Source organism: Pseudophryne corroboree, chromosome 3 (genome assembly GCF_028390025.1).
Source record: "Pseudophryne corroboree isolate aPseCor3 chromosome 3, aPseCor3.hap2, whole genome shotgun sequence".
In the NCBI taxonomy this organism is placed as follows: Eukaryota; Metazoa; Chordata; class Amphibia; order Anura; family Myobatrachidae; genus Pseudophryne; species Pseudophryne corroboree.
In genome coordinates this window covers 708,134,334-708,146,812 of record NC_086446.1, presented here as the reverse complement: position 1 = coordinate 708,146,812, position 12,479 = coordinate 708,134,334, and the positions used below count along the sequence as shown (strand labels likewise).

Here is a 12,479-nt window from a genome sequence, read left to right as displayed (position 1 = left end):
CTTCCGGCCTCTCCAGCGGCCACCGGAGCTCTTCTCCCCACGGCTGCCGTCTTCTTAGTTTCCGCCGCCTCTGATCCCCGTCCGGCTCTTCGCTGCTCTTCCACGTGGCCTCCACTCTCCTCAGGGTCCCGGCGACGTCGTCTCTCTTCGGCTCCCGCCCGCCGTCTGACGCCGGGGGCGGGTCTTATGACAAGGAGAGCGCCGATTTGCTCGTCGCGCCTTCCCGGGATTGGCCACCGCTCCGTGAGCCAATCGCGGCTCACGGAGGACGCGAATATTCAAACGCCTCCGGTCCAGTTCAGGGAACCAATACGCGGTCCCTGCACCGAACACCTTTCGCTGCCGCTCCACCAACGCTGGGGAAAGACAAGCTGCCCCAGCGCTGTCCACAGCCAGTAACTGCAGGGGACACAGATCTCCTGCCCTCTGCTGGGAGTCTGGCGCTGGGAGTGGACACACTGCCTCAGCTCCAGCACACATTCCCACACATGTGCTAGAGGTCCCAGGAGTCTGGCTGCTTCTGCATTTACCTTTTTATCCTGCTGGGATATCATTCTTTTTCATTCAACCTGGGAGTAGAGCCCCAGGCTTGGAGTTGTAGGGTGACTGTGATACCTGACCTGTGGATTATCAGGGCTGCTCCTGGTATAAAGAGCTTCCCCACCATTTCTGTGCCTTCTCACTGGCTGACCCCACTCCTGGGACCAGCCACCAGTAAGCAAAATGACTTTCCATGTCCATCTTTCAACTACTGTGTATCCTGTTCCACCTCTTTGCTCCACTGCTCTACTCTCCACCTCTTTCCCCTTTACACCCAGTTGCAGTGGCGTAACTACTGCCCCCGCAGTCCTCGCGGTGGCTTGGGGGCGAGGGGCTGCGGGGGCGCCACTGATTTACAGCAGACTGACATGCGGACGAGCGTCCGCATGTCAGTCTGCTTTCTCCTTCCCTCCGCCACTTGTTGGAGGGACACGGAGGGCACAGCGTGTGCGTCTCCTGTGTCCCTCCTGCATCATCTCCGGCGGCCACGGGTCTAATAGCGGGAAGTGCCGTCCGTGAGCTCTAATTGGCTCACGAACCGGCACTTCCCCCTATTAGACCCGCGGCCGCCGGAGATGATGCAGGAGGGACACAGGAGACGCTGTGCCCTCAGTGTCCCTCCAACAAGCGGCAGCAGCGGCGGCGGGCATTATCTGGCACTGGGGGGGAATATCTGGCACTAGGGGGAGAATCTGGCACTGGGGGCATATATGGCACTGGGGGGGGATTATCTGGCACTGGGGGGGATTATCTGGCACAGGGGGGGGGGTATATCTGGCACTGGGGGCATATATGGCACTGGGGGCGAATATCTGGCACTGGGGGAATATCTGGCACTGGGGGGGGGTATCTGGCACTGGGGGCATATATGGCACTGGGGGGGAATATCTGGCACTGGGGGAATATCTGGCACTGGGGGGGAAGGGAATATCTGGCACTGGGGCATATATGGCAGGGGGGGGATATCTGGCACTGGGGGCAAATATGGCACTGGGGGGGAATATCTGGCACTGGGGGGGATATCTGGCACTGGGGGCATATATGGCACTGGGGGGGGGGATATCTGGCACTGGGGGAATATCTGGCACTGGGGGGGGGATATCTGGCACTGGGGGCATATATGGCACTGGGGGGGGATATCTGGCACTGGAAGCATATCTGGCACTGGGGGGAAATATATGGCACTGGGGGCATATATGGCACGGGGGGGGGAATATCTGGCACTGGGGGGGAATATCTGGCACTGGGGGCATATGTGGCACTGGGGGGGAATATCCGGCACTGGGGGCATATGTGGCACTGGGGGGGAATATATGGCACTGGGGGCATATCTGGCACTGGGGGCATATCTGGCACTGGGGGGGAATATCTGGCACTGGGGACATATGTGGCACTGGGAGCACAGCCCTAGCAACAAGGACTACCTCCTAGCAACGGGCATGACACCCAGTGTATAAGGAGGAAAAATGACAAATAATGTAAGGGGCATGAATCAGGATTATTTTTTTTTCCTGTGGTGGCCAACGTCTGGGCGTGCAGGTTGCAAAACTGGGGTATAAGGTAGTCTTTTCCTGCAATGCCACGCCCCTTTATGAGAAACCACGCCCATTCCAATGAAACCACACCCCTTTTTTTGCGGCGCGCGCATATTTATCGCTTTCTTGCTCCCAATTATGGGGCATGGGGGGGGCTGAAGAATTTTTTGGCTTGGGGGAGAAAAATTTCTAGTTACGCCACTGCCCAGTTGGTGATAGCTGTCGAAGCAATGACAAGCATGTCTGACATTATGGTCCTGCTCTGATCTGTTCTTACTGGCTCCTAAGCTGCAGTTCACTGATACTTCTGCCCTCACAGCTACAGCAGCACCTGGTGATGAACAAAGGCCCACTCCATCACTCTGGGGAGCCACAGATGCTAGTGATCACATTGTTTGACAATTATTGGAGTATTCAATTTTCAAGTATTTTCTATTTTATCGTCCATTCTCCTCCATTCATCTAACGTATAAAGATTTTCTTCAGACATATTTTCATGTATGTTTAAAATCCACATTCCTTTTACACAGTTCTATGGGGTCTACAAAACTTCCAGATTCTCCTTAAATTATTGGCAAGCAGCAGGGCACACCCATCCATAGTCTATCTCCCAAGACTGAACAACAGTGGAGATCCAATTAAGTTACAGGACATATCTATGGGATCTATACTAAGCCATGCGAGCTGCACACAAGTCCCAGGGCTGTGGTCCATGATATATTCAGCTGTATAATACAGCTAAATACTGTATGTCATGGGCTGTAACTGAGCAAATATAACTGCCACAGAGAAGTGACCAATAAGAAACCACGTGCCATTTCCCTACTAGTCCAAGGCATTAGACCATCCCTATAAGCAGCAATACCCCACCCATTTTATTTTTGAATCTTCCCCTGTATATGAGTGCTAAATGCTTATCTCAAATTCATTAATGGGTTTCAATCCATTGCCAGGTATGCATCTAATGTTGAATATTGAAATTAGGCACATGTATTCATCAACTAATTCCTCTTTCTAAAATATACCTTAGCCTTACACTGCCATCTGAATAAAGGGTCAACATGGATACCTTTATGTCAGCTGCGCCAAATGGACTTTTTTACTTTTAGTTTTGTTTGGTTTATGTTAAAAAATTTACGGATTTTCTCTTTAGAACAAGTTTCTCTGTAGAATTTCAGTTCTAGAATTGAAAGCCTAGAACTAATGGTGCTAGTGCCCATTCTCACTCATGCTCAAAAGACCAGAGTGGAGACCTCGGGCCAGTCAGAACCGAATCACAGGACATATCATCCCTGTGTGCCGAAAGAAACTGGTCCCAACCTATCTGGGAAGACCTAACCATGCACCCCAAGAGAGCGCAGCCATTCCCCCCTCAGCATGTGCCTCTTAGCGGCTTGGCATATACTATATTTTTCAAATGGCAAAAGATAATGTACAGCCATGCCCCAGAATTGTCAACAAACTCCAAAAATCGGGGGCCTCTCGGAACTCTTGTTGGCTTTGGTCAACGCAGTAACTACAACAGCAGCATATCCAAAACTGGTCTCACTACTACAATAAGTATCTTTTTAAAAATGTATCCACATTTTTCATGTTTAATTAAGTTATTAAGATGATTATAGTGCCAGTAAGGCGCTTCATCAAATCCACAGCATAAACACTATTTAAAATGAATTTGGGTAAAGCAGCAAATTATTCCTGAGAATACTGACACAATACATAAAGTGAAAATGGTGCTGCTTGCTAACTGAACATTTAGGAAATTAGTGTTTAAAGCAAATTTAAACTTAGACCATCTGCTTCTTTGTATAGGTCACATTGAGAAAGCATCAAATAACCTCATGCTCAGGAATTACAGGGAAATAGTATATGTGGATACTGGAAACTTTTACTATAGAGGTATTCCATTCAAAGGCAAGGTAAGGAGAAATTAGACAAGTATACGGAAGAATACCTAAGTCATTGTTGTTATTAAATGTTATAGAAGAAACAAACTCACCTGTTAGCTCATAGAGGTCATATACTGAGAGTCGCTTTAAAGATATAGTAATAAAAGTTGCCTTCATTTTACAGGTCTTTTTCTATATAACTTATTTACTAAAGGTGAACTGACCTATAAATTTTAGTTTTAAAAACCTTGTTTTCAATACAATTAGACACACGGGGGTATATTTACTAAAAGTTGATTAGGGTCGATGTTTGGCCGATTTTGTTTTTCAGGGTCTAAATTCCACATTTACTGACAGATGATTTTTGAAATATTTTTTTAAACAATGTCAAAAATCATCTGTTAGTAAATGTGTGATTTAGGGGTCTATTTACTAAGCCCTGGATTGAGATAATGTGGACGGAGATAAAGTACCAGCCAATCAGCTCCTGTCATTTTTCAAACACAGACTGTGACATGGCAGTTAGATACTGATTGGCTGGTACTTTATCTCCATCCAAGGCTTAGTAAATAGACCCCTTAGACCCTTAAACGCAAAATCAATCAAAAATCGACCAAAATTTACTTTTAGTAAATATACCTCAGAATATGTTCAAGTTGAGTAATATTGGCAAAAACAATCTTTACAGGCAAGTATTTAAACAAGTACAGTAGGTCCATTGATTGTAATTCTATTTATTTTAAGATCTCAAAGGCAATCCAAAACCACAAGATAATGTTGGTTATCAAAGGCCACAAACTTGCACAGTAGTAGTGCCCCTTATACATAATGCCCACAGTAGTAGTGCCCCTTACACATAATATCCACAGGAGAGGTTGGGAGAGAGGAGGGGCAGGGCCGTAACTATGTGTGTGCCAGGTGTGCCTGGCACACAGCGCAGTTGCCCTGAGGGCGCAACGGCCAGTGGCATGTAATGAGTCAAATTAATGTGTAAAAAGGGGACGCTGTCTGCCGTAATGTGTAAAAAGGGGACTCTGTCTGCCGTAATGTGTAAAAAGGGGACTCTGCTGTAATGTGTAAAAAGGGGACTCTGCCGCAATGTGTAAAAAAAAGGGCGCGCTGTCTGCCGTAATGTGTAAAATGGGGGACTGTCTGCTGTAATGTGTAAAGGGGCTCTACCTGGTGGCGCTACTGTGCAGCGTAATTTGAATAATGGAGACTACTGTGCACCGTAGTATGAATTGGTATTATTTTGTGACCACGCCCCTTCCCATGAAGCCACGCCCCTATATAATTTTCACGCGCCTGCAGCGCGCACTGCCCCTGTCTTGCATGGGTGGGGCACCAATGCCGTTTCTTGCACACAGCGCTAAAATGCCTAGTTACGGCACTGAGGAGGGGAATACGGTGCTGAAGACCTAAATGGCTGTGCTGCTGCCTAATTGTCATACAGGTGCAGTAGGGAGGAAAGGTGGGGTAGAAGAGGGGAGGGAGAGTGTGACCTGTCTCTGGAGATCAGTGCTGGGTGGACTGATGACTGAACATTGCTGGCACTGCTGCCGTCATACAGGTGTAGCAGGGAGGAGACGGGAGGAGTGAAGAGGGACGTAGCTGACATCGGAAGAGCCACACTACACGCTGCCAGTGCCGCTGCCTGTCATAAAGTTCACAGGTGCAATGGCCTCCAGCAGCAACAGCAGGGTAGCAGAGTCGGGAAAGCGCCTCTCCAGCCTGTTGCCTCCCGGCTTTGCATCCTCTGCTGAGCGAGTTGCACTGGCCCTGCCATCAGAAATTGTAGGGCCTGGGACTGACAAAATAGGCAGGCTCCCCTCCCCCCAAAAAGAAATAAATAAAGAAATGATTTTATATATATATATATAGAGAGAGAGAGAGAGAGAGAGAGAGAAAAACTTTTATCCTGCGCTGTAAGGTTGCTGCCCACCGAAACGATCCTACTGTTAGCTAGGATCAAAATAAACACTCCTCCAACCAATGAATCAGGGGGCGCTACCAATCACTTCTCATTATACCAGCAATACAATTGACCACATATATTGATAATAACAGCACAGTCCGCTATTAGAGATAACCCTTTCAAATACACAAATATTAGTGTCATAGATGAAATGAAGGGTATTTTTTCTCTCTTCAACCCTATATATAAATTCCTGTGCACATACTCTCAGCAACACTATATTATATCCCCCACTGTAATTCCAGACACCATATTAAGACGCCACAGTAATGCCCGACACCATGTTACGCCCCCACTTTTCTGACCCTGTCATCATATTATGCCCCACATAGTAATGCCCCCAACACCATATTATGCCCCCGCAGTAATGCCCCTGTTACCACACTATACCCCCACAGTTATGCTCCTGTCACCAGTATATTATGCCCAAATGCCTATATGAACAGTACCTGCTCTCAGGGGGTTCTGCTCATTGTCAGGGGTTTTGCTCATTGTCAGGGATTTTGCTTGTTTTAAGGAAACTCCTCCCTAGCCACCGCCACGGGTCCTCGATCCCGGTGGGGGCCGCTGTACACGCCTGTCCACTTCATCCTTTTGAAAATGTCCCTCTCAAACTGGCCGCCGCCTCCTCTAGAATTAAAGTCTCTTCTGAGGCGGCGGCCATTTTTGGAGGGACATTTTCAATACTTCCAAGAGGGGCCCTCTCAGCAGCGGGCACTGGTGGGCAGCAGCGGGCGGCCCGGGCCCTCCACTCTCCCGGGCCCGGGACAGTTGTGCCCCCAGCACCCCCCTGATGGCGGCCCCTGATAGGATGTGCATTAACACAATCATCAAAGGTATATTCCGAAAAGTTTTTATCATATTTTTATAAACTACTATAAAATTCTCTGGTGCAGGAAAACCAAACCATCTGAGTAAGGAATATGTAAATCTATAATATAGAACATATATTTCGCGAAAGAGACCATTGATGAATACTGTATAGAGCATTCTATAACTGAATGTGTACAGTTAGTTACTGTATATGAAGGTTCAGACCACCCGTTTCTATTTCTCCTCCTCAGCTGCGTGTTGTTGATGAGAAAAATCAGCCCATGGCTAATGAATATCTAACAGTACATGTACAGGAAAATGAGGATAAGATCCCAAATCTGGTGACCGACAAAAATGGATTTGTTAATTTTACACTCAACACCTCTACATGGGATGGATATATAACATTAGCGGTAAGTTACTCTGTCAAAAAGTAGGGAAATAATGTAGGGAGATATTTTATTCATATGCATAAGATAAGTGAAAAGGATAAAAGAGCAACACGCTTGGCACAGTGGTGAGCATTACTGTTTAACGGCACTGAGGTCTCGGGTTTGATTCCCCCCAAGGTCCTATCTGTGTGGAGTTTGTATGATCTCCCTGTGTTTGCATGATTTTATTCTGGGTGCTCTGGTTTCTTCCCACAAGCCACTTACTGGTAGGTTAATTGGCTTCTCACAAAATTAAAATTTACCCTAGTGAGTATGTGTGTGTGTGATGTGTACATGTGCTAGGGAATGGGATCCGGTCTGAAGATCGACTGTGCCTAGGTCAACAATGTTTGGGTCGACCACTGTAGGTGGACAGGGTTTCTAGGTCGACATGTTCTATGTCGACAGGTCAAAAGGTCGACATTAGTTTTTCACATTTTTTTTTCTTTTTTTGAACTTTTTCATACATAACGATCCACGCGGACTACGGTTGAGAATAGTAACCTGCGCCGAGCGCAGCAGAGCGAGGCACCTTGCTCGAAGCATAGCGAGCGAAGCGAGCCATGCAAGGGGACACGTGCACTAATTGGGCTTCCCGGTCACTGTACGGAGAAAACGACACCAAAAAAAATGAAAAACTCCTGTCGACCTTTTGACCTGTCGACATAGAACATGTCGACCTAGAAACCCTGTCGACCTTCAAACCCTGTCGACCTAGTGCCTGTCGACCTACAGTGGTCAACCCAAACATTGTCGACCTAGATACTGTCGATGCAATGATCCAAGGGAATATAGGGCCTAATTCATATTTGTATGCAAATGCAATGGTTTGCATACAAATACAATGTTTAGGGGTCTGCGCAGGCACAGAATGGGTCTTGCAATGTCGCTCGCAGATAGGGCGCCGATGGCACATAGTAAAGGGTGGGTGTGTGGCCAATGTGGCGGATGTGTACCAGACCTCACCTAAAAAAACGTGCCTTAAGTGGCTGCGCGCGCCACGCGGGGGGTGTTACGCTGGTGTCCATTCTGGTGGGCAACTGCAGGCGTTGGGGTGTGCGATTACGATTGCACCCACACACAGGGATAGAGAGGACTTCTGCTGCAGCTATCTGTCTCCCCAGCCCAGCAGATATTTGTGAGTGCTCAGCTGGGAAGAGAGGCTGTTGCAGCAGCAGTCAGTTCTCTCTCTCTCCCTACACTTTGGCTCAGTGCAATGGGGAAGGGGAGGGCAGCAGGACCCTGGCCCCAGCTGGGACCCTCTAACAGGCCCGGGCTCTGATAAAGAATACCCCCCCACACCTCTCAGCGCCACTGCTCGCAGCTCCCTGTCAGTCGCAGCCAGGTGCGCTAACAGCTTTGCAAGGCCCCGGTAATCAGAGGGGGGAGAAGTGGCCAGACAGGTCAGTTTAAAATATATTATCAATGATGAAGTCCAGATAGGACGAAACGCGTTGGTTTACCAGACTTAACCCATCCTCTCAAGTTAAGCAGTTTTATGGTTCTTTTTTATCTTGTCTTACCGTCATTTTATGCAGTTTATGGTCCCCATATTTTATCTTTTATGGATGAATTTTCTGTATTTTTAGCCTGCTCCAAAGATTTTAATTAATCATTTATCTGCGGTTTTGGTAATATAATTGTTTTTTATTGTTGTGTTTTGTAATAAATTGTAAAAATATTTTTATATATTTTTGGTCTCCCTAACTTCATGTGACACCATTGGTCGCTTAGAAACACCTTATCCACCTTCCTATCTACATTACCCATAAAGCACTTTACCAATGCTTATTTTTTAAGGTGTAGCAGACGCCCTATTATACTAAAGGGAGTGTCCTCCAAGGCAGTTTGTATAGGTATATAATTATCTATTTATTTATTTTTACCTATTATTGTCTTGGTCTAACTACTAGTGTTGATTGGCAATCGCATATTGGCGCGGTTTGTTCTCTCTCTTCACACACATATATATATATATATATATATATATATATATACATTATAATATTTCAATTGCAAAAAGAGACAACTTATAGTACAATACAGTACTTCAACTTATTATCAAATCAAACCTCCAAACTGTAAAGGTGGTCTGACTCCTCTCTTATGTTGTGTCCCCAGGTAACATTTGTATTAGTCAACGGTGATGATGTCTATAGAAAAGGACAGAACGAAAAATGGCTTGTCCCCTTTTTCTCTGAGAGTAACAGCTTTCTGAATGTAGAACAACTTTCAGACTATGTGTACTGTGACTCTGACGTGTCAATGAATGTGCTGTATGACATCAAAAGGAGCAGCCTGGATCCTAATTCTGATCATCTCACTTTCTTCTACTATGTAAGTATTCTTTCTGTAGGTAAGGAGCTAACTCCGTAGTACAATAATTGGTTATTGAAGTAGCCTTCAAATGGTAGTCATTTTTTTTTTTTACATGTAATACATGCCAACCACTTACTCTACAATATGTGCAGCATGGGGGCACCAAGGTTATCATTGCTGCTTCAATTACTGCAACCATGGGTTTGTTTATATCAGTGTAGAGTTTTTATGTTGTCCCTTTTGGTTCCCTAGTAGTTTTTAAACTAGCTGTTTAATTTATTGTTGTCAAAATAAGCTGTGTTGTGAAATAGGAAATTTATACTGGGGCTAGGTGCTTACAGATTTAGGGGATTATTTATATTTGGAAATATATCTGTTTTTTGGGCCTAATTCTCTAAGGATTGCAATTGCAAAGCTGTTTGTAGCAGCTTTGCAATTGCAACCCTTAGCAATGCAAATGCAGGAGGAGGTGCATACCACCTCCTCCTTGCATTTGCGATGTGATTGCATCTGAGATAAGCCTAAGCTTTCTCAGCTTTGCCGGTGCAGGGTGGCTTGCGAGACCTAGGAAACTGCATCTGGCGACGCAGTCCTTGGCCTCACCACTCCCAGAAAATGGGAGTGACATGCCCCCGTTTTCCAGAGCGCCGGCTCCCCGCCCCCATCCCTCCCCGCGATGCTTTTTGCCTGTCAATCAGGCAGAGGCGATACGTTCGTGCACTGAGATTGCAGGACCCATTCTGCACATATGCGACCATTGGGGTTAATGTTGAATAACCCCCTTTGTGTACAATATGCATTTTCATACAGAGTATGCAATAAAAAGAAAAAAAAATACACATATCCCCAGAGCAAAGTATACACATATGCCCATAACAACTATTTTTGGCCAAGTCACATCCAAGTATAGTAAGGTACAGGGGCGGGTCCAGAAGAAAATGGAAGGGGGGGTACCATGATAGGGGAACGGTAATAGTTATATTTACATGCACCTAAGGCACGCGTGCTCCCAGATAAGGGGTATCACAGGGGGCGTTGCCTCACAGAATACGCCATCAGGTAATGATTGGCTGTAGGAGCGCTGGTTTATTGCCAATGTTTCACCCTGATGAAAAGGCTGGTTGGGGCTTGAAATGTTGGTCACCTGTTCCATTAGTTATGAGAGCCTGGAAGGCACCCCAGCACAATATAATTATTATAGTGTTTAGTTGGTGGTGGCAGGTGCAGCATACCTTGTTTTGGGCACTGCACTGAGACTCAGACTGCAGGACACGAACTGCCCATCTTTGATTAGCAGAAGCAGCCAGCTGGATCTCCAACAAGCAGCATAAGACTTTTGCAGGACAGCCCTGTCACAATCACACGGGCCGCCTTCTCAAAGCTGAGCTGAGTTTGACTGCACCTAGCATGGTGGTAAAGGAAGTGGAGGAGGAAGCGCTAGGAAACTGTGCGGTGCAGTGAGGGCTAATGAAGCTTTCTGCGCTATCATAAGTAACAGTCTTACTCGATGCTGGCATTTGAACCCCACGCCTGGGCTGGACTCTGGTCGGCTGGCAGTGGGGGAGGTAGGATGCGGTGTGAGCAGGGGGAAGCTGGAGCTGCAGCTCCAGCCTCCCCATTGGTGCCCAAACGGACTTGCTGTTAGAGCCGTGGCGGGTCCTAGTGCCTGCCAGCTCTTTTATCAAATCTGACTGATGGAAATAGCAGTAGTGCTGCTGCTGTTCTCCTTTTGAAAAAAAAGAAGTCAAAAACGACGGGGGGCACGGGCCCGAGTGCCCACCTGGATCCGCCTATGGTAAGGTAAAAGGGCAGCAAAACTGTAATCTCTTATACCGCCATTCCGCTCAATGTGTCTGTCACCTTAGCTCACTAATAATGTAATTGTGATAGCAGTAATCGGTGTTAGGTGATTGCACATCACCCTGTGATTCTTCCTGCTATTTATTACTTGTTTGTTTATTTATTTAATAACATTTACGTCTATAACGCTAGCATATTCAAATGCGCTTTACAATTGGGAATAAAACAGTATTAGAACAGAAATAAAACAAGACTGGGTAATAAAAGACAGACAAAAAGGCATACAGAAACAAGGGGGAAATGAGACAGCGCTAATGAATAGATGGATTGTCTAATAAAACACACATTTAATATATAATACAAATTAAAAATCAATACATGTGAGTACAATAGTAAAATTGATTCATAAAAATTACACTGCAAAACGTAGCTTCTAATCACCATAAGTTCTGTGTATACAACATAACACCTGTTCCTAATATTCACATGGAACTGTCACGATCCGGGTATCTGGACGCCATTACTTACCCTTCAGATGCCTCCTAAGGCGGGCTCAGCGTTCCAGGACCGGATCCCGCTGTTCCTGAGTTTCCACATGCAGAGTGTCAGAGTGGTGTTTTCATCAGCCGCGGCCTCCGCTGTGCCCGCGTGGTTAAATGTGCATCTATCAGCCTGGCGTCTCCTGTCTCCGGTGGCCGGCGCCGCCATTACTGTTTCCCAGACCACATGGATTACAAACCAAACTTCCCTCCAAGTGTCTGCATGGGCGCAGCCATCTTGGATTCTGTCATCTGATCATTTCCACCAATCTGCTGTCTGTATTGTTGATTTGCATAATTGCCTAGCCAACCCCTTCCTTGCTGCAGGTATAAGTAAGCTGTGCCTGAGCAAGGAAGACGTCAGTGCTTTGGTTGTCAAACCTAGTTCCTGTTTGTCTCTCTCCTGTGATTGTCTTCCAGGTTCCAGCTCCTGTCTCAAGACTTCCACCATAGAGACCCGCACCAGCATTCCACCTGCGGTGTAGCCTGACTCTCCAATCCATCGTGGATTCATCTGTTTCCAGCTACAACATTACCTGCTTCCAGCTCAGCTTCCAGCAGAGTACAGCTTCCCTTAAAGGGCCGGTGTCCTTTCTACACTTTACCACTCTCCACCGGTATTATTATTTCTCCGCTCT

The 12,479-nt window shown here is 46.5% G+C and overlaps 1 protein-coding gene across 1 annotated transcript in view; it reads left to right on the top strand.

The window, feature by feature from the left end:
- The window catches only part of LOC135056663 (alpha-2-macroglobulin-like), a 516,386-nt gene that overhangs the window by 115,250 nt on the left and 388,657 nt on the right, over positions 1-12,479 (top strand). Inside the window, exons 10-12 of the mRNA XM_063962107.1 lie at positions 3,888-3,994; positions 7,004-7,165; positions 9,305-9,520. Of these exons, the coding sequence (XP_063818177.1) occupies positions 3,888-3,994; positions 7,004-7,165; positions 9,305-9,520 (485 nt within the window). The remainder of the gene's footprint in view (positions 1-3,887; positions 3,995-7,003; positions 7,166-9,304; positions 9,521-12,479) is intronic.